The sequence below is a fragment of the Castor canadensis genome, chromosome 17 (assembly GCF_047511655.1).
Source record: "Castor canadensis chromosome 17, mCasCan1.hap1v2, whole genome shotgun sequence".
NCBI lineage: Eukaryota > Metazoa > Chordata > Mammalia > Rodentia > Castoridae > Castor > Castor canadensis.
The window spans coordinates 68,505,195-68,527,675 of NC_133402.1; the positions used below are offsets into that span (position 1 = coordinate 68,505,195).

The following is a 22,481-nucleotide window of genomic DNA, read 5'->3' on the forward strand; positions in this document are numbered from 1 at the left end:
TCAGTGGGCAAACAATAGGCAACTCTGCTGTGCTAGGCGCCAAGACTGGGATGCCTGGGACAAGAGTCTGTACACCTCCCTAGCAAGTGCATTACCAGACGTGTGGTTTATTGATTTAGACACTAGTACTCATCGTGATGCCCAGAAAAATCTAGGGAAGAAACAGAACCCTCATTTAAATCCTTCTGGCATTTGATTTCTTCTGGAACCTTCTCTGTAAAGAAATCCTCTTTCTTCCACCTGAAATGGCACCAGAATGTGCTACCCTGACTCCCTCTGACTGCTGGGGTCTCTGGAGGGCTAGCAGAAGTGGCCTGTGACAGGAGCACAGCTGCAGGCAGCTGGGTTTCGGGACCCATGGAGCAGGGCAGACTGGCTGTCCTTGTGACTTGGGTTTAAAGCCACACTGGCAGAGCAGAATGCCAACTGTTAATCTGCAGACCACAGGTCCACTTCAGCCCCGGCAGGAAGTGGAAACTCTGATTCACGCATTTACTTTCACTCGTTGGGAGAGAGTTTATGGCAGCCTTTATTGGTCGGCTCTGCTCACCGTGTTGCAACTCCAGGTGCAAAGCAGCCGCCCAAGCCAAGGCCAGAGGACGGAGCCCCAGCTGCGCCCCACGAGGACAGGGCAGGACAGGGGAGGGGGCAGCGCACCACTAGTTCTTAATCTGTTTTCTCTTTATAAAATGCCATTTTAGTAAACATCCTCATTAGTTAAAGAGGACAGACAACAGACACTGAGACTCCAAAGTGATGGACTTGCACAATTTACGAGAGGGAGCTTGCAACTAACCACCACACGTGGAAGGAAATCAGCTTCACGCAGTCACAAACATACAAATGAGGGAAAAAAGCCACTTTCCAGCAAATTAAAAAAGACATGGTGTTCAGCACTGGATCAGAACCACTCAGGAATTTAGACACGCACACTGCCTTGAGGACTGTACCCCGGGTTATTTTATTTGACAGCACTGGGGTTTGAACTCAGGGCCTGGAGCTTGCTAGGCAGGCTGTCACCTCAGCCACATCTCCAGGGTCCCCTAGATCTTATGGGATTTCTAGGAAGTCCCTCAAACATTAGTTGCCTTTGAAAGAAAACAGCACTAGAGCATTAATACTGGTGCTGCTATACTGACATTTTCTTTCCAGCACTCTACGATTCACTCAACTCTTCTTTCTCACTGGTACCGTGTGCTAGGGACACAGTGAGGTGAGGGACAAGAACAGCAAGGGCCCCATGCTCAAGATGACAGTCTATGCGAAGACACCCAAGGGCAAACAAAGGGCACGATTTGCCGGGGAAGCACTTTGCGCAAACTGAGCTGTGTCAGGCCGGGAAGTAAGTCAGGAAGAACCGTCTGAGGAGGCACTGAGTGATCTACAGAAAGGAGCCAGGGTGGGGGGATTCCAGGTCCAGTGTGGAGGGCCTGGGCTGGGCACGCACCTGACCCGTGAGCTTCAGGTACTTCCGCAGAGACTAGCACAGCCCACCCGGCAGGAGCAGAGGGCGAGGGGCCAGAGCAGGCCTGGTGGGGCCCTGTGGCTGTAGTGAACGCCATGACTGCCCCCAAGTCCAGAAGGACAGCAACCTCCCCCAGCTCACTGCTTGGACTGCACAGGAAACTGCCAGGTCATTTCATCCGCCATGGTCAAATACAGACTTCTCAGACAATGCAGAGAAGTCGTGGGGGCACCGAGAGGTGTACAGTCTGAGGGAGACGGTGGTTCCGTGTCTCCCCACTGCCGCCTCTCACCCTGTGGGGGTCCCGGGTCATCCATCCTTGGAGATGAAAGGAGTAAGGCTTGGGCCAGGGTGTGGGAAGTCAAAACCCAAATGAGCTCTGCTTTTCAACACGTGCTCCAGGAGGTCCTGGTTCCCAGCAGAGCCTGCACAAGCCTGTGGTGCTAACCTCTATTTGGGAGGCTGTGTCAAAGGGATTCTGTTCTTAACAACAAAAGCCCTTGCTCTCCAAACCGCCTCCTGAGATGAACCAGGTGTGTGGCGTCCGCTTGCTGGGTTGGTCCCCAACTGGGGTCTGAGATCAGGAAGGGAACAGGGGGCCTCCCTAGAAACTCCTTGTGTCCCTCTGCTGATAGATGACAGTGTCCCAAGTGACTTGTAAAGAGTTACAGCCTAGGTCTCCATCCCTGGAAACACTACAAGGCCTTTCCGTCCAAAACGACTGACACCTGTCACAGGACATAATGGAGCCCAGACCCCAGGCCCTGCACTTGTAAATCCCTGGCTTCCAACCCTGGGAAAGAAGGAAGGAGGGAAGGAAGAAGAGAGGAAGAGAAGGAGGGGGGGAATAAGGGGGAAGGGAGGTGGGAAGGAGGAAAGGAAGAAGAGAGGAGGGGAGGGGAGGGGACTAAGCAATGTGTGATCTTCAGTTAGATCCTGGACCAGAAACAAAAATAGCCATAAAAATGGCTCTATTTGTGACAACTAAAGACACCTCGAATATGGGCCCTTTATTAGATAACAGAGTTGGCCCGATGTTAAATTTCTTGGCTCTGATACCTGCACTGTCTTGCTGAGCATGGTCATGCATACCTATAACCCCAGCCATTCCGAAATCTGAACCAGGAAGATAGAGTTCAAAGCCATCCTGGGCAACACAGCAAGACCTCATCTCAAAAAAATAAAGTATCCACATACACACAGGTAAGCGCAGCTGTGGCTTTGTTTCTAAGCAGATCATAAACAGTTAACAAAAGAGCTCCTTGTCCTACACTGAAGCCCCTGTTTCAGATAATTTCAAAGATACAAGGTAGCGTTTGCAAGAACAAAACCTCAGTCCATGAGGTCCAGCAGGGGTTTGGCCTTTGTTCTGAGCAGTGTGGGTTTCAAGGGACAGACTCCCCGGTATGAAAAGTGCTGCACACACACCATGTCTCTACCTCCAGCTCCAACCCCACAGTTACCAAAATCATCCCCATTTCTAACACACAGATTAGTGAGGCAGGATCAAGCCTATCCCTTCAGGACTGGTGGGGACGGTCTTTCAGAGGAAGCAGCGCTGGACAGCTGCCCCCAGGACAAGACACCTGGGACAGGAAGTTGCAGCTTTTCGTGGGAGGAAGCAGGGCCTGTCTGTGGAAGGCCCTCACCTCCTAGGGTCAGAGCTGTGGTCAGAGCTGCAGACGGCACCGTGCTTTGGCCTTCTTACTAAGAGATAATTAAGCCCAGGGCAGAGCGGAGTGAGGACAGGACCCAGCAAATGTGAACGAATAAATTAAGGAATCTCTCAGCCCAAAGTCTTCCCATTTTAATATACTTTGGGCCCTCAGATTCCCTTGGATTGCTGGAAAAAAATACATTGTGAAGTTGAGAGTGGTGGTACACGCCTGTAATCCTAGCTACTCAGGAGGTAGCAGGTAGAAGATCTTGGTCCAAAAGTGGTCTGGGCAGAAGCAAAAGGACTTCCATAATAAGCAAGAGTACTTATATGTACATGCACTTGAAAGACGACTGCCCACAAAGAGGAGCAGAGGCCTCTGAAAGTGGCCCTCCCTTCGGTGGCCAGGGAGTAGCAACAGAAAAACAACATGGCCAGAGGTCGGGATGGAGAGCCCTGGCGCTGTTGGTAGGACAGAAAGGCGGGATTCCGTCTGCGGAGGAGCTGGGGTCACCCAGAGCTGGAAGAGTATGTTTCTGGATGGTTTGTGAAAGTCTTGCAGGCCAGGATTCAAACAGCCACATTCGCTCTTCTTTTTTTTTTTCCAGCTTTCTTTCCAGCTCTGCAAATATTTAAGTGTTGGCAGAATTCAAAACTTACAACTCACTCTTCACTGGTGTCTGAGAAATATAATACCGAAAAGGAAAAGGAGGAAAATAGTCTGGAACGAAATGCATGACAGATCTTGGGAAGGAAAATAACTTCCCGGGGACCTCCAAAGCACTTGGAGGGACACAAAGCCAACGTCAGAGCTGCAGGGGAGCTGGACGCAGGTTAAAAACACAGCCCCCCAACACACACACACACCCCCAGTCCTCCTGAACTCTGATCTCGTTAAGAGTTTACGCATAAATTACATCCCAACAAAACTGCAAAAATGGAGGCCTGAAAGCCGGGCACAGAATGAGTAAGAACAGGTATTGCTACATCATTTATAATGATTAAAAAGTAAAACCCCGAGCCGGGCACCGGAGGCTCACTCCTGTAAATCTTAGGTACTCAGGAGGCAGAGATCAGGAGGATCGTGGTTCAAAGCCAGCGTGGGCAAATAGTTCCTGAGACCCTATCTTGAAAAAACCCATTACAGAAAGAGCTGGTGGAGTGGCTCAAGTGGTAGAGGGTCTGTCTAGCAGGCAATAGTGGCCAAATAGCAAAACAGCAACTATATAATGTTTTGTTTGGGGTTTTTTTTTTTTCCTTCTTTTTTGTGGTACTGAGGTTGAACTCAGATCTCAGACTTCCTAGTCGGGTGGTCTACCACTTGAACCACCCCTCCAGCCTTTTTGCTTTAGCTGTTTCTTGGACAGGGTCTCACAATTATGCCTGGGCTGGCCTGGACAGCAATCCTCCTATTTAAGCTTCTTGGGTAGCTGGGATTACAGATGCAAGCCACCACGCCCAGCTTTTATCGGTCAGCTAGGGGCTTGTGAACTTTTTGCCCGGCTTGGCCTCTAACTATGATCCTCTCAGTCTCTGCCTCCCCAGTAGCTGGGATTATAGGAATGAGCACCTAATTACAGGCACACACCCCAACACCAGTTACATAAGATGGGGACATCACCTTCTTGCATCTTGCCCCCTGAAGTTCTGATGTTCTGGGTCTTATTTTTAAGTCAGGGAGAGGGAGTGGTCTTTTTTTAGCACATAAGTAGATGAGGCTGTGGAGGATTTTGTTTTCCCAGCTTCTGATAGTATTATGTTGCTGGCTTGCTCGTGGAAAATAAGTCAGCGTCAAGCACAGAGCAGCTGTTCTGACCACCAGCAACTGCAAAACACCCAGGGAACAAATTTAGACTCCAGAAAGGAAGAAGAAATCCGTCAGTTGGTACTGGGTGGGGATCCGAGCAGCATCACCAGGCCGGAAGTGGAGATCAAAGGTGAGACACAAGTCATCCCGAAACCACAGCCTGCAGGGGCCTCCAACTTTAACTGGAAGCTGGAGAGGGCTCGCCCTCAGAGGGTCTCCAAGCACAAAATCACTCCCACAACTCCAGCAGCGGCCCCAGTGTGCCTCCATCAAAGGTCAATCAGTGATTAAGGTGGCACCACGGGAAGGGACAAAAGCAGAGCGTGCCCACCATTCTCTCCCTCCTGAGAGGTCCCTCCTGTCCAGGGCAGTGCTGGGTCCTCGGAGTTTCTGAGGGGTCAGCCTGGCACCCACTCAGGGAATATCCACAGACCCTATGACCGGGGTCCTGCGTGGTCAGGCAAGACTGGGGCAGAGCTCTGTGCAAAGTGGCTTCAGCATTCATTCACCAGTGCTCGTGTGTGCACTGGCGCCAAGTGCCAAGTGACAAAAACCAGGGACACAAAAACTGTACTTCTGACAAAGGGCCAGTCAAAACATGGCCGAGTGCTCTCAGGACCTTTTCAGGTGAGTTAGAAACCAGGGTTTGAGGAAGCCTCGGCGGTCGCACCATTTTCAGTCATGGTGCAACATGCACAGCTCTGCGGAGGGCCCCACACCTGGGTGATGACAGTCTTCAGGGAATGGAGGTGGAGTCATGTTAACCTACACTGAGATGACTCCGCTCTACCCAGGCCTTTGCAGGCCCCAGCTAGATCTCCAGGGCAGACCCTGATTTTGTCCTCTGGGGAGCAACAGATGTGTCTGGAAACACATCTTACCACTTATGGGGACCTGACCAGTGGACCAGCGGGAGCCTGGGCCACCCGGGGAGCACTGTGGACCCATACCTCATGCCTCACTGGTGTGGCCCAGGCCCTCAGTCAGTGGCAGGGGCCTGAAGGTCCTTAGTTTTAAGTGCACGACCCTCCAGGCCTGGAGCTTCTCCCCACCCCCATCCTCCTTTCCCACCAGGAAAAGCTCAGTGCACCAAAAGGGGCTCCTTTGTTTGTCTCTTCCTCTCGGTTAAGATAAAAGAAGCACAACCACTTGAGTGGGGTGCTGGTGGTTCAAAATGCAGTAGAGGTGTGGCTCAATGGCAGAGCACCTGCTTTCAGGCTCAAACCCCTGAGTTCAAACCCCAGTTCTGCCAAAAAAAAAACCAAAACAGTTATTTCAAAAAGCAGTGTGAACGGGAGGGCAGGAAACTTCCCAGAGCCAGAATCCCCTACCACGACCCCACCTCAGCAACGGAGAAGAAAGGGGGAAAACCAGTGAAAAGAAAACAGCAGATCGTGCAGTCTACAACTGACTTCCAGGGAACTTTCGGGAGACCTTTCTCCATGCTTGAAGGAACTCGGGACCACGGTGTCCCTCAGCTATTCACTTGCTTTTGGTGAAGTGTTTTCAAGTTCCTCTGCACACTTCCCGGAGGGGGAACCAGCACGCAGCAAAGTGAGCAGACAAGATTGGCCATCTTGTCGGGAAAAGCCAGACCTGCCAATCCCACACACGTGGTTATGACTTGAGAACAGGACTGACACTCGGGCTGTGTGTATGTGGTGTGTGTGGTGTGTGTGATCTGTGTGTGTGGTGTGTGGTGTGTGTGTGTGTGGTGTGTATGTGGTGTGTGTGGTGTGTGTGATCTGTGTGTGTGTGTGTGTGTGTGTGGTGTGTGTGTGTGTGTGTGTGTGTGTGTGGTGTGTGTGTGTGATCTGTGTGTGTGTGTGTGGTGTGTGGTGTGTGGTGTGTGTGTGGTGTGTGTGATCTGTGTGTGTGGTGTGTGGTGTGTGTGTGTGTGGTGTGTATGTGGTGTGTGTGATCTGTGTGTGTGTGTGTGTGTGGTGTGTGTGTGTGTGTGTGGTGTGTGTGTGTGATCTGTGTGTGTGTGTGTGGTGTGTGGTGTGTGATGTGTGTGTGGTGTGTGATGTGTGTGTGGTGTGTGATGTGTGTGTGGTGTGTGTGTGATGTGTGTGTGGTGTGTGATGTGTGTGTGGTGTGTGTGTGGTGTGTGTGGTGTGTGTGGTGTGTGTGTGGTGTGTGGTGTGTGTGTGATGTGTGTGTGGTGTGTGATGTGTGTGTGGTGTGTGTGTGTGGTGTGTGGTGTGTGTGTGGTGTGTGTGTGGTGTGTGTGGTGTGTGTGTGGTGTGTGGTGTGTGTGTGATGTGTGTGTGGTGTGTGATGTGTGTGTGGTGTGTGTGTGTGGTGTGTGGTGTGAGTGTGTGGTGTGTGTGTGTGGTGTGTGGTGTGTGTGTGTGGTGTGTGTGTGGTGTGTGTGGTGTGTGTGTGGTGTGTGTGTGGTGTGTGTGTGATGTGTGTGTGGTGTGTGATGTGTGTGTGGTGTGTGTGTGGTGTGTGTGTGGTGTGTGTGGTGTGTGTGTGGTGTGTGTGTGGTGTGTGTGTGGTGTGTGTGGTGTGTGTGTGGTGTGTGTGTGTGTGTGTGTGTAGGTGTGCCTCTGTGTGTGTGGGGTGTGTGTGCGTGTGCATCCACACACAATTTTTTTCAATTCCTGTAGTGTTAAAAATACCGGCTGCCCTTGACAAAAGGTTTCTGAACTGGCTGGGCTGCAGTCTGGTGAAGGTCTTAGCCAGTCTTTAATTTTTCCTGTACTGTCTGGAAGGACACTGGCACACCAGCCAGGGCCTCCTTCCAACCCAGGGTTCTGCTAATGTGTAACTGGGGCCCAGCACACATTACCTTATGACTTGTGACTGCTGGGATTATCACGAAAACGGCAAAACTGTGCGTCACTTTCTCTTGGTAAAGACACTAAGCTTGGAGATAATTTTGTGTGACCTCAGATTGCAGCACCGCACTCCTCAAAGTCTCCTGTCCTGGTCTCCCAGGGATGGCCGGGGCTTGACCACCAGCTGGCTCTGCATCTTCCCACAGTTGCTATCTGAGGCCAAAGGTCGTCTCTTGGTACCACAGCAGCTGGTGTCCCTATTCCTAAGCAAAAGTACTCAGATGACAAACACGCCATCACCACAGTTGGGCCTCCTGAGGGAGGGGTCAAGGCCGTTCTCTGACCACTCGGCAGAGGCTGCTCTCCTGAAAACAGGGCCAGAGAGCGAGGGAACCCTAGGCCACCAGCTCACAGGAAGTAACAACACTCACTTCCTACACAGCAGGCATCTGGGCACAGACTACCTACACTCAGACCAACCTGCTGAGGTGGTCACCACATCACAGCTAAGCCAGTTACAGGACAGCTCAGCCCGCAAATGTCACCCAGGAGAAACTCACGTCTGACTCCATGAAGCGCTATAGGAAGCAGTCCCTGCTCTCCACCACTGCAGACCCTGCACCATCCCCACTCCCTACCAAAGAACCGGGTCAGGGGCAGGTCCACTTCCCCGAGCCCATGGTCCTATACGCTACAGCGGGCCCACGTACACAGTCTCTTCTTCTGTTCTGTCTCATTTTTCAATTCCTTTAAAACAATTCAGTAGTTAACAGTGAAGTCAACAGCCTGCTGCAAAGCACACGAATCTCTACGTGGGTTACGTCGTGAAGGAAGTCAGCTCACACATGCAGGGCATCTCCCTTCCTCACTGCACCACTGAAAATGAGGGTTCTAAGCAGACCGTCAGTCCCCAGCTGACAACAGTGCCATGGCCGCCACCTCTGTTCTTCATTATTCAAAGTCCTCTGGTGTCTCTCCTTCCTGGTGTCTGGGGATTCAGACTTCAAGGTCACCAGTGTACTCACACAAAATCAAATGGGGGAACTGGGAGCATGGCTCAAGTGGTAGAGCACCTGCCGAACAAGAGCCCCAAGGTTAAATGCCAAGTACTATAAAAAATAAATGAAAAATAAAGTTGAGTAAAACCCTGGTCAATCCCAATTTGGCACATATGAACACTAAAATTTCAGCTTGAAAACAACACCAATCTGGAGGTGATTATTTGAATTAAACCGGAAAAAAATAAAAGTGTTTTGTTTTCTTTTTTGGAATTTACCCCACAAGCTCGTCTGATTTCACCCAGATGTTTGAAAACTCAGCAAGTCTAAACACACAACAAATCCACCATCTTTACGAAGAATCCTTAGTTCCTACAAAGTCAAGGCCTCCAGCACGACTTGAAGGGCTAAAAACACTTAAAACACCATTAGATTTACAAGGACATTTTATGACTGCACCAAAAGCCTTGGACAGGACAGGGGTCTTCTGATCAACGGTGTCTTGGAGGGGACTGACACACTACCCCTAGGGGACACCACCCTTACTGAAAGCAGGAATAGTGCTCAGTGTAACCAGTCCTAAATGAACCCTCTTGCTTTCTTGAACAATGAAATCGTCTGAGAACATGGTATCGTGAAGTAAGTCGGGAGTGACGATAATAAGAATAAACATTTATTCCAGTTTATTATGTCCAGGTGCATCTCTAAGCATTTCACCAGCATACACTCGTGCTACTCACAACCTCTGCACTGCATGGGGAGACACAACTATGAAACTTCACAGGGTCACCAGGCCAGTAACTGGCAGAGCCAAGACCTGAGCATCAGCCAAGTCTATGTACCTAACCTACAGAAAAATAAAGGGCCTCGGAAAAAGGATTTATTTAGCTATGTTACTGACTGTACACAGCTCTAGAAAGATGCAGAGCTAGCTATAAAAGGCACTGATTCTATCGTCTGAGAGTAAGCACATTCCTGTAGGTTCACCTCATTTTCACAAGTACTGAACACTTGCTTTTGGAGGCAACACCTCCTGTAAGTTCACTTACTTGCCAGCTACCTTCCATTAAAAAGTGTCAGAGTCCTAAACTTAAGAATAAGGGGGAGGAAAAGGGTGTGGGGCACTTTTTATCTTTAAAATAAACCTAATAAAGCCTGTGAACCACAGGCAGGAGGCAGATCTTCGACTTGAAACGCTCTGCGCGAATCATGCAGGTTGGGACTGCTTTGTGCCCCTAGAGTCTCCACAGGTCTCTGGAGCTCACTTGACCCTCCTCGGGTCACATCCGTGATTCTCTGCAGGCTAGCAACACTCTTTATAATGGGAAAACATTCAAATATTGCTGGAAAACACCAACGTGCGCCTTAAGAAACTCGCTGCCTGAATTTATTAGAGAACTGGAAAGCAGGGTATTTTACTCAGACACAGGTAAAGATGATTCAGAATGTTCAGGTCACAACTTTTTTTGATAAACTTTCCTAGGGCCGTTGAGTCCTGGGTGAGTGTGGTGTGTGCCTCCGCCTCCCACGTGACCTCAATGTCAAGTTTTAAGCATTTGAGTTCCTTTGATCTTGGTCAGTCCACTTCTCACTTGGGCAACTTTTAAAAAATAAAGAGCGAGCATAAAGTCATGAACGAGCACGCCGATTAGGCTGAGTATGCTGAACACACTGCTTACACATCCACCAGCTCAGAGCTTGGCAAACGAACTGCAGCACAGTAACACGCTGGGACTAGAAGGCAATCTTCAAAAAAAGCTTAACAGCTCACTTATTCTTGGGGGTTCCTCCTCACCTGGCCCCTGCTTCCTGCACATTTACACACTCAGGCCAGAGGACCCACAGGGAGAAGCCTCCGTTCCCCTCTGCTGGCAGCAGGCCTGGGGCCATTTTCTTGACCTGCCCTCTCCATGAGGACACAGCAGAGGTTGGGCAAGGCCTCTGCTGTTGGCTACAGTGCACGCCTGCAAGCTGGCGGACAGGAGCTGCAGCCTTCCTGGAAGAACCGGGTCCACGTGAGTTCACGCTTGCTGTGGCTAAGCCGTGAGAGGCTGGGGTGCCAGGACTAAGTAACACTTCCCTTTGTGTCCTGCTCATTCCCAGCGGGCAATTCTTTTCACCCCTAAAATTAACTGTCCCGTGGATAACGCACTGTCTGGATATCTAGTCTGAAATGGAAATAGCCTCTGAAAACAGTAGCAAATTTTATTAAATCTTGAATTGGCCCTCTTTTGGTTTTAGCCCCTGGGGGAAAGGAGGCAAAGAGCATCGAAAAGCCTGGCTGCTCCTGCCCCTGTGGAATCTTTACTGGGCTCACCAGTTCCCAGTGGGCATGAGGTGAGGGCTTCTGAAGTCAAGGTAGGGACCGAAAACATTCTCCAAGCCTAGACACCGTCATGAGGGACACCGTGAGCCCCAGCATCCAGGGCGGCATCAGGAGAGGTCACCTGCCTCTACAGTCAGAGCAACCAGTCGGAGCTAACTCCAGCTCTGCTGGCCACAGTTGTGACCTGGGAAGGGTCCTCGTCTATGCAGCGGGGATCCTGTTATTTCTTGCATGGCTGTGAGGGTTTAGTGCGGTAAGCCCCGTACACACGCCCTGCGGCAGACACGCGTGCAGTCTGCAGGACTCAAATCCACCCCAGGAGGAACACGCTCTCCTTGCCTTGCTCTGGATGAGGGTGAGCTGACTGTCCAAGGCACTCAATTCAGGCAACTGGGGAGGTCACCAGAACTGCAGTGCAGCCCTAAGGTGGCATCAGGACCTGTGTGGCCCACAGGCTGAGAGGAGGAGGCGAGGGTGGCAGTGGGAGCCTGCATGAAGGGCCACCACTCCTTCGGCCGGAGTGCAGCTTGGGCTTACCCAGGTTCGGCTGGGACGCAGCAAGTGACCTCTGAGGCACCGGAGTGGACGTGACAGCAGGGTGAAGGTTGATGTGACTCAGGGGCTGCTGGTTCATCGTCTTCCTAGGGTCTTGCCACGTGGTGATCTTTTCTATGTGGCTGGAGGAAGGAAAACAATGAGTTACTTTTTAAGTTGTCAGCATCCTCATCAACGTCACCAACAACAGCACACGCTCAAGGACACCGGCTCCCGCCTCAGGATCGCCTGGCAAGTAGCTGACAACCGTGTTTGGTTTTATCCAGGGACAACAGGAGGCCCATTTGGCCTCCACATGGCAAAGCCACACTGGGCATTTTGCAGGACTGTGAACACAAGTCTGCGGCTCAGCCATGGTACCTGTGTCACCAGTGATTCATTGATGCCATGGGGACCTCCTCTCCTGAAACAGGACCCAGGTCCCCTCTTCGTTGCCCCTATGCTCTCCCAGCTCATGTACTGGATATAATGAGGACCCTCCCCACACCGGCCCCAGCCCCCAGCACACTACTGAGCTCTCCCTGACGTAAGGCAAAAGCCTTGAGCAGCAAGGTGAAGGTGTGCAGCTGGAGTCAGAGCAGGAAAGACGTGTGGGCAGCAGGCACAGATGGGGACTGGGGGGACCACCGACACTGAGGCAGGAAGGTTCCCAGGGGCTGGTGTCACCCCCAATGTTTGGTATTATGACTTCATCTCAGAGGAACATGACCTTTGACCCAAGGTTTCTCATAATCTTTAGACAGGATGAGGTCTCCCAAATCATGTCATCATAAATCGTTCTTCTGCCTCATAGACCCTGCCCATCCATCAGCTCCACCCTTAGTGAAAGATCAGTGTGTGTGTGTGTGTGTGTGTGTGTGTGTGTGTGTGTACACACACATACATAATAAACTTTATAGTGTGAGTGGGTGAGTGGTGTTGGGATGGCACCCAGGGTCTCATGCGTGCTAGATAAATGCTGTAACCCCTTAACTATATCCTCTAGCCATAGATCCATCCATGCATGCATCCACACATCCATCCATCCATGCATCCATCCATGCATGCATCCATCTATCCATGGATCCATGCATAACATAAGAGCAGATTCAAGAGTTACAAATAGTGTCAGAGATATTCCTATATCCACCCAAAACAAGAAACTTATAGAAGAAAGATCAACTGCTAGCTTTATAATTGCTGGCCTTACAACTAAGTTTGCCTCTTCCTAGTCAAACCTCCTATACTGTCACTTTCTTAGACACCTAAGGAAGGGACTGCTCTTTCAGTTAAGCTCACCTTCCTTCAGAATAACAATGGCTTCCTTATCTTTATCACTGTCAGCTGGTTCAATCCTAGATCTATTGTATTTATCTTGTGCTCTCTCTTTCTCTCTCTCTGTCTCTCTTTTCCCCCACCCCCCTCATATTTAAATGCTGCCATTGCACTTCATCCAAGGCTTTAGGTATTCAGACAGGGAAATCTTCCATTGCTTTGAGTGAAAACACAGATGTTCTTTAAGTGAGGACGATTCATAAATAAATTTATTAATTAACAAATGATAAATAAGAGCTAGAGTGTGGCTCAGTGGTGGCACACTTGCTTAGCATGCATGAGGCACTGGGTTTAATGCTCAGCACCAAAAAAAAAAAAATCAGCTTTATTAAGGAGGAAGAGGAGGAAAAGGCAGAGTTAAGTTTAAATATTTTTAGCCACCATTTCCAAAATAAAGTCAACAATAAGCCGGGATGAAAATTTAAAAAACGGAAAGAAACATAAAAATAGAGGGGAAAGACTGAATCAAAGAAAAGAACCATTCCCCAAGCATAAAAGACAGACAGAAAGACAACGACCCGGTGGCCTGAGATATGTCTTTAACATGACAAGGCCTGGGTTGGACCTTTCAGTATGGCGGAGGCCTGGGTTGGGCCCTCAGCATGGTGGAGCCTGGGGTTTGACCAAGGCAGCCCTGTTTCAAGTCTCACAATTTCCGTCAGCTTCAGGCTGCCTTGGCCAGACCTCTACTTTTTGAGTAGAGAACAGGTGATGAGGTGTGGGTTATGTGAACTCCATTTAGCCAAGTAACTAAAGCTGACAGACTGCGACTGCCCCCACAGGACCCATCCATTACAAAAAGCCTTCCAAGGCAGGCGTGTCACAGACAGACACTGCCCACTCTGGGGCGAGAAGACACTGCCCACTTCTGGGCACGAGCCTTTCTGAGAGGCTGGCAATGCGCACACCAATGTGGTGTGAAACCCAACATCAGCGCCAAGATATGCCAGGCAGTGACATACGGCATGGGCACTTCTATTGGAAGAGAGACATTGTTGTCACCAGAAACTCAGCAACCAGCGGGAGGAATAACCAGGGCCTGGAATGGAGCCGGCCACGCGCCTCCCATGGCGCACTGCACTCCATAAATACTGCAGAGTCCCATGAAGAAAGCCTGGCATCCGTGGCAGTGGGTGAGCCCAGCTTGCCTGAGGAGTGCCACCCCATATGCCAGCCTCCATACTCTGGGACAGAGTCCAGCCTCCATCTTGCTAGGTCTGACCCCAAAGATGCAGAACAGACAGTGCCCTGAAGTCCAGAAAGTCCCCTAGTGCCATGGCAGCCTCCGCAGCCCATCCTTCCAACTCTACGACCATAAAGGAGTCCTGTAGTCCTGTCTGGAGGTGGGGGGGTGCTAATTGTCACTCACTGTTTTCCCCAAAAAACAGGAGAGGCACTACCCCCAAAACCCTCCACCTCCAGCCTCTGCAGAGCAGTCAGTGAACACAACACCTGGCTGTGAAGGTCAAGAGCAGCTCCGGGGCTGAATGCAAAAGCCCAGGGAGAGTGGGAGCTCACAGAGGGGCTTCAGGCAGAGCCTAGGATTGGACTGGAGACCTGAATTCTCCCGATCACACCATACAGCCCCAGGCTTCTGCTCCCCCACCCCTCTCACTTGTTCTCATCCTGCTGTGTCATCTGGGCCTGCGCGCTGAGTCACCTCCTGTCTCCTGCTTCCCGGTGCCAGGGCCCACCCTGCGGTCAGATGACACCACTCCCCTGCTGCCTCCACCTCCTTCCAGGCCCATGGCCCGGCTGGCTGTGCTTTCAGGAGAAGCCTCTCTACTGCTTTAAAAGTGTGGTCTCTCTGGGAAATTGAAACGTACACACACACATATGTGCTGATTCAATCCACCTGTTACCTGGATTCCAAAAACACATGTCGTGAGCAGCTTTCCTATGGGAAATGGAGCAAAGAGAAGAACACCAAACCATGTGTACGTGGAGGGGGGCGTTACAGGCTCGGTGATTTCCTTCCTTCCTTTCTTTTTTCCCTTATCTAAGCACCTTTGCACTTTCCAGGTTTCTGGTGATGGGCTCTGCATTGTTTTCACAGCAGTTAAAGCTAAAATTCCCAGGAAGGTACAGCAGGGACACGGGAAATGGATGCTCTGTTTGCAGGTCACGGTACTACCGCCACCAAAGGTGAACTGCAGGCTGCACCAAGCATCTCTGTGTAGCCGAGTCAGAAGGCACGTGGTGTTAGTTACTTGGCCCGTTATCTAAAAAGGAAAAGAATGCCTGTTCCTAAGAGGCAGGAAAACTTTTCTTAGACTTAAAAAAAGAAAAACAAAAACCAGGAAGACCTCGGGCAGCAAGTGGGAGAAGTGGCAGGAGGGGTTATAATGGGGAGTGGTCTTTCCCCTTCCCTTGAGGGCCACTTTGACCTTGGCCTTTCACAGTGGCCATCTGTCCAGAGCAGCATCTGACCTCTGACCCCAGGGGCAAGAATGGCCATGTTTCCTAGAGAAGATTCTTGGGTGCAAACAGTAGTGTACAGGAAACCATGGTGTGAAATCATTTTGCATTTCCTTGCAGGTGAATATTTTCTTCAATAAAGACACAAACTTACAAAGCCCCTCTACTAGGGTCGGTGGAGTGGCTCAAGTGGTAGAGCACTTGCCTAGCAAGCATGAGGCCCTGAGTTCAAGCCCCAGGACAGCCAAAAAAAAAAAAAAAAAAAAAAAAGCCACCTTACTTGAGAGGTGAGAGCTAAGTTCTGTGTTTGTTTGGGGTTACATTGTCACTAAAATGGGGAGGGCAGTGCTTGCCCACTCCTGCACCTGCCTCCCTTCTGAGACCAGCCCCTCCCCTCTGTCTAGGTCGGGTAGCTTCCCTGGCCTCCTCCCATCCACTGCCACCTCCTTGGTGACCTTTCCTCTGGAAGAGGCAATGGCCTGTGGGCTTCCCCTCCTCCAGTCCTTCCCTCTCCTTCCCTTTTCCCACCGTCTCTATCCCCTCCAGACATATGTCAAGGATACTTGGCATCCAAGTCACCTTGGGGCCTTGGTCCCCTCTGCCCCTGGTATCAGAGTCCTTCTACCAGACTGAGCCACTTCCTCCAGAGCGGCTACTGCCAGACCCTGAGGCAGTACAAAGACCGCTATCTGGGAAGTCACACACACCCGGGAACCTTGATTTTAACACTTACTCTGACCCTCTGTGACTTAAAGTGGACAGTCATTTTACCCATCCTAGACTCAGTACCCAGATCCGTGAGACAGAGGCGGAAAAAAAAAAAAAAAGCCTTAGCAAATACACAGGCTCTTCAATTGCAAGGGAAAGCAGGTCTGCTTCGTTTTGGGATTCTCACGGCAATCAAAGTCACCTGCAGGTCTCCTGACCAGTTCACCAAGTTTCCCACGTTCACCGCCTCAGCAGCTACCACCTCAAGTCCAAGGCTGGCACCATTTGTTTCATTCAACAACCATAGATCGTGCATCTATGATGCATGAGGCCCTGGGCAGGTAGAAAAATGAGAAGCATCTTCTAAGTACAAACCCCTGACTAGCGACAGAACCATTAAAGGCAAAGATAAAATCCCATCTGTAAAAATAGACTCTACTGGCTTCTGAGCGCCCAGGAAAAGGCCTAATGTTTTCGGATAAACTGACTCTCCAGTTCTTGACCTGTTACACTAACTTTACGGACGGAAGCCACACAACAAAGGCTTTCTGAAACAGGGAAAGCCTGCGCCACACTTTTTGTATTGCTGGAAGCGTACAGAGTGATGGCTTCATTCTAAGAGTTTGGAAGAATTTCCTAGCACCGTGCTGTTCTTTGCAAAGACTTCATCTCCGAGTAGTTTGTCTTTTTACTGCTGTCACTTCTGCCCCCCCATCCCGTTCTTTCATATATTAGGGTTTCACATTAGTGTTAGAAATCAGGGCTCCTAGAATGCCTGCCTCTCCCCACTCCCCTGATCCCCAACCTGGCCAGGCCATGAAAGCCAACCATGAAAGGAACTGAGGCAGCTGGGTGACAAAACCTCAGCCACACTCAGTGCTGCCAGTCTCCATCCCTTTGATGATGTCCTGTTCTGTGGGGGTGGGGGGGGTCCTCATATTTCTCCTCCAATGAAATATAAGCCCTTTTGTTTCCGCTTTGTTTTGCTTTGTTTTGGATACCGGAAGAGCACCCAGGGCCTTTCTTGCTCTAATACTTGAGCCACACCCCCCGCCCAGTCTTTTTGCTTTTTACTTTGTTTTTCAGATAGGGTCTTCAGGGGCTAACTTTGCCCTAGCTGACCTGGAACCACAATCCTCCTACCTCCACCTCCTGAATAGCTGGAACCACGGGTCTGTGCCACCATGCCCAGGTAGAATATAAATCCTTCTGATGTCCCTGGGGTATAGCTAAGAGTACCGCACACAGCAGGCATATGAAAAGTAATACTTCTGTGGCCCCCGTGATCCTTAAAAGGCTAATTTAGGACATAAGTAACTGGCCACATTTTAGAAAATGGGTGTTAAAGACGTCTTTGATTTACTAGGTTACTTCAATACCGTCTTAGGGTTTTAATAAGTATATGTGCAGAAGACAATTCGCTTAAAAACGGCAATTGAAATAGCTTTGCAACTTGCTCTTGTGAACTGGTCCAATTAGACCCACTAGTGTTCCAAATGGAAATGGAGACAGACTTGGAAGAGGCTGATAAATCTTCAGACCGAGCTTGCCAAATGAACCTGACCCATCATCACTGCCAACAAACGCTGTGCCAAGTTTTAATCCCATACCACATGGCAAGAAGACTTGCCCAGGACTGAGGTTAAAGCTTTCAAATTGCTCCCAATTACGATATGAATACAAAAAAGCTAGTTTGCCACTCTGTTGCATTTCAGAGATAAAGACTGGATTTTGATTTAATTCAGTATTCTAGCAGCGGGTTCCTATTTACATTTCAGGACTCTGGAAACAGCAGGTGGAATCTCACTCGTATCTCTTTCCTGGAGTGCTGACTTTTGTTGTTTGTTGCCCATGGCTCCGAGTTGTGACTCCCAGCAGAGGTGGTCTTCACCACAAGGAGAAAGGCAGGCAGCGTGGGCACTAGAGAGTTCTCCTGGGCCAGGTGCACTCTTTCTTTCTCCAGATTGCTCCTCTGCTGTCCCCCAAAACCAAAGACCAGCACAGGGAGCCAGTCACATAGCAGTGAAAGCCACCTGCGCCGGGCATGCAGGGCTCATAGCCCAGGGCTACACTGGCAGCCTGACCTGTCCTGTCGGTCATAATGAACACTAGCAGTCATCCACCATCCCCTCCTCCCTCTGCTGAACGCTGTCAGTCCGTCTGGGTGATGAGGTTTCACTTTGGGACTTTAATACGTTGACATCTGAACTTCGAACAGAAATGAAGCACTCTTTACAAGGCTGAAGAGAGGCATAGCTTACGTTTTCAAACCATCGCTTCGGAAGCTACAGAGCCTCAGATGACCTTTGAGCCAAGGCAGCTCTGACGACATTACAGCTTTTCTTCCATGGTGCCCACCTGCGAGCTGGATGCGTTAGAACAGAAGAGAGAGGTACGGGCGGGCTTCAGTGGCCACAGCCAGCACACGTGCTAGCAAGCCATTCAGAACTTAAATCCCAAAGCCTTGAAAACTGACACGTGCCACATGGCAAAGATGGCTTTTCACGTGATAGAACCATGGTCACCACAGTTCTTCAGACCACAAAGAACCGATGGTTCCAGGTTCCGATCGAATTCACTCAGGCAGCTCTTCAAACCCAGCTGCTGGAATGGTAACTCATACAAGTCCGGGTCCTGAGGCTCTTCTAACAGAAGGTGACACAAGACCACAGCGTTATTTTGGGACACACCTCCAGCCTCTGCCAATTCAAAAAATCTCAGGGTTCTCTGGAATTTCAATACATGGCTGGATTGTATTTTTAACTCCTGGGCTCTAATCCGTAACTTCCACCCGTCTTGTCAAGCAGCTTAGCGCAGTCAGCACAGCAATGTGACCAGGACTTCCGCTGAGGCCAGCTGTGGGCATCTGTCTACCTCCGACCCTTCTGCCGGCACTGGCTGCTCTGCACCTCGTCCCTGTCAAGCCACTCGGCACTGCCAGCCCAGGAGCCAACGAGGGGACTGGAACGGCTTAATGACTGTGGCTCCTGCAGGGGCAGATTTACCAGCATCTTGTTCCCTGGGGGTGGGGGGGCAGAGGACACTATGACTGTCCCCTTCTCGGAGAAAACCCCTGTGGAAACAGTGACTCATCCACAGGGTCCCACGGTGTGACTCACGGCCTCTCTTCAGGGGTGAGGGGTTCAGCCATTGTGTAGTCACCCCCATCATCCAGTGTCACCCGACACTGGAAAAGCTGACTTTGCCTCTGAAAACTGGGCCAAACGCCTGCTTGACCTTTTTCCTAATCCCCAAAGGACCAGGAGCTTGTCTCCTTGTCTGACTCAGGCCAGGAGCCCAGCACTCCAACTTCGGCTGTCTCAAAGACATCCACTGTCACACAGCCATCGGTGGCCTCTTCCTGGGTTAGGACTGGAAATGCTGCTAAGACAGGAGTCCCTGAAGAGTGCTGTGTGGGGACTGAGCAGTGACAGAAGAGACTATTTCACTCTGCCTCCTCATTTTCAGGTGACAAGAGCCGAGGGTGTCCTGGGTAGAGACGTGTGTGTGTCTTCACCCACAAAAACACGAAATGAGAACGAGGGGAGGCCCAGATTGGCAGTGGGGTTCCATCTTTCATCTTCTTAAATAACACATGGTGTGGGGCCCAGGACGCCAGGCCCTCCTGGCTGGCCACCAAAGCAGGACAGGTGGTGGCAGTGAAGGGATGAATGGAGGCCGAGGGCCTAATATTCTGTCTTGGGGCCACAGTGGACACCAGGGGAGCAGCAAGTTCTGGAGAGAAGTCCCTCTGACGGCGAAGGCGCCGTGCCGGGGACAGGGCACCCAGCTCACTGCGCTGACTCGCGGGCTCCCACGGCATCTTTCCCGCTGTTCTGCAGCAGGACGCTGACCCTGCGAGCTATGGTGTCCCAGGCAAACAGTGCAGCTGTCCTCCCTTCCCTGCTTTCCAATGGGGCCAAGAGAACTAAATGTCACTTGACTGAAACAGAGGGCAAAGCCACTTCAAAACCAAAGTTCTTGGGTTAGTCTAGCTTCTCCTCTAGTCATGCCCCTCCCGTGGCCTCCCTCCCTCCCGCTCCCGCTCTTTTTTAATCTAGGAAGAGGAAGAGCTGTGAGCTTTGGCACAACATGACAAGGCTGGCAGGTCAGAAGACAGGTGTGAGGGGCCTCCTTCAGGGCCCTTTTGTAAGAAACCATCAGGAGGGCAGAAGACAGAAACTGAGGCATCGGAAGAGACCGTGCTCGACCTCCCAGGCAGGTGCAGTGTCCCTGGGGACCTGGACAAAAGTCACCGGGCAGCACTGCTTTGCTTTCATCCGGGGTCTTTGGCAGCGCTGGGGTTGAACCCAGGGCCTCGTGCACGCTTCTTTGCATGGATTTCTCAGCATTGTTGGTGCCATCCTGACACTCCTTCCCTGACATTGCACGGACTGGACTTGATCTTGGGCTCTGCAACTTCCCTGAACGTCTCTGAGCCTCGGTGTCCACCAAAACAGCACAAGATCGTCACCATGTGAGGGTGTCTTAGGTATGTCATCAAGTAACCGTTGAGCCCATCAACATTAGAAATGACCCCTCTCCTGTCCTGTGGGAACCCCCAGCCAACCTGTGTAAAATTCCAACACAGAGGAAAGAATCTGCAAACACCCTCAGATACAACGGCCCAGGGAAATAATGGTGGACATCAATTTTCTGCAAAAACTAAGATCCATTTGTTTCATACAGTCACTGGCTAGTGATCATTGATCTTGAGGTTGTAATATTCCCAAAACACAGAAGAGCTGGCTCACCACCAGTCTTGGCCAGTTCCCCCAATCTCCTCTTCTGTGTTCTGTTGTTTGCTCCTTCTTGTTGGTGTTGGCAGTACTAGGATTTGAACTCAGGACCTTGCGCTTGCTGGGCAGGTGCTCCACTGCTTAAGCCACCGCTATCCCCAAGCCCTTTTTGCTTCCCCAAGCCCTTTTTGCTTAAGTTATTTTTCAGGTAGGATCTGGTGGGTTTGGGAGGTTTTTGTCCAGGCTGGCAGGAATGCCCTTCTCCTGCTTTCAACCTCCTGCCTTCCTGGGATCACAGTGGCACCACCATGCCTGGCTTGCGTGTAGAGATGGGGTCTGGTTAACTTTTTGCTCCAGCTCACCGTGGACCTCAACCCTGCAGGGATTACAGGGGTGGTCCCCACAGGCCCCTTGCTTGAGAGCAGGTCTCAGGTCCGGGGTGGGAAGAGACCGCCCTTCGTTTAGAGCCTCGTGGAGCGCTGGGGGGACTGAGCGCCTCGGGTGAGCACAAGCCTTTCGGTGCCCCATGGTGTGGAGGGAAGGAGGGGGATCTCAGCGTGAAGAAACCCGAGCAACTTTCCGTTTCCTAACGGAGACGTGCTCAGGAAGTTTCAGTCTAATGTTATTCTTTAAGCATTTGCAAGGAGGTGACAGTTGTGCCACGTGGGGGACAGTCCAGAGACAGAGCCGCAGCAGCTCCCAAAGCTTCCAGCTGCAGCCAATGAGACAAATTAACCCGAAAAGCACTGAGAACGCAAAGCGAGTCTACGTGGACGCCACCCAGCCCAGGGTCACCCAGCGCGGGGCCACCGCAGAGGCTGTGAGGAGACGTGGTACCGCTGCTCCAACCTCTGTCTTCGCTTTCTTTATTTTTGAGACAAGATCTCGCTCTGTAGCCCAGGCTGGCCTCAACTTCACAATCCTCCTACCTCAGCCTCCCAAGGGCTGGGATTACAGGTGTGTGCCACCAGGCCCAGCTTACTTCAGCTCTTTCACTTAACAAAAAACAGCAACGTGTATCCGTTTCAGTCATAACAGATCCCGGGTCCAAACCCCACTGCTCCCCGCTAACAGGCAGACGGAAATTTTCCCATAAAATAACGTCTCTGTTACTTGCCTAACTTTTACTCCTACGTTGGGAACTGACAGGACACACAGATACCCTCATGCACTGCTTCACCAACTGTCATTGAATTGTAACACTCATATTTTTGACTGAAAAGTAGCCCAGGAGTGATCGCTCTAATACTCCAGCTGAAGTCACCGCTCTTGGATGATCCCTCAGGGACAGCCGTGTTCTGTCCGTGTGCTACGGCCATGTCCCTCGGTTGGGGACCCTGAGGTCTCGGTAACCTTGCAGAGGGAGGTGGGACTCTTCGTTGAAGTTGGTCCCTGACCCTGGCTACTGACACAGAGCTCCCTGGGTGCCAGGAGCACCCGTGCTCTGATGGCTCGGCTCGGAGGTTCCCGGGAGGGGCTGAGTAAGGCTGGCTTCTGCGAGCCACTGTGGTGGGAGGATGGGAGCCTGCCAGCCCCTCTGACGGCTGTCCCAGGGCACCCGCGGGAGAGGCCACACGCTTGGCAAGTCTTGCATTTGCTGTTCACTGCGTCCCTCACAACAAACGAGACAACGGAAGACTGAAGGGACCCTATAAGCGACACTGATGTACGCTCGTCACCGCGGAAGACATCCACTGCACCCAGCTGG

General features: G+C 51.1%; 1 protein-coding gene across 2 annotated transcripts in view; it reads right to left on the bottom strand.

The window, feature by feature from the left end:
• Positions 1-22,481, bottom strand: part of Wwtr1 (WW domain containing transcription regulator 1) — a 103,458-nt gene that overhangs the window by 26,487 nt on the left and 54,490 nt on the right. For both annotated transcript variants that reach the window (XM_020156329.2, XM_074059599.1), the window contains exon 3: positions 11,577-11,716. In XM_020156329.2, coding sequence (XP_020011918.2) covers positions 11,577-11,716 — 140 coding nt within the window. The remainder of the gene's footprint in view (positions 1-11,576; positions 11,717-22,481) is intronic.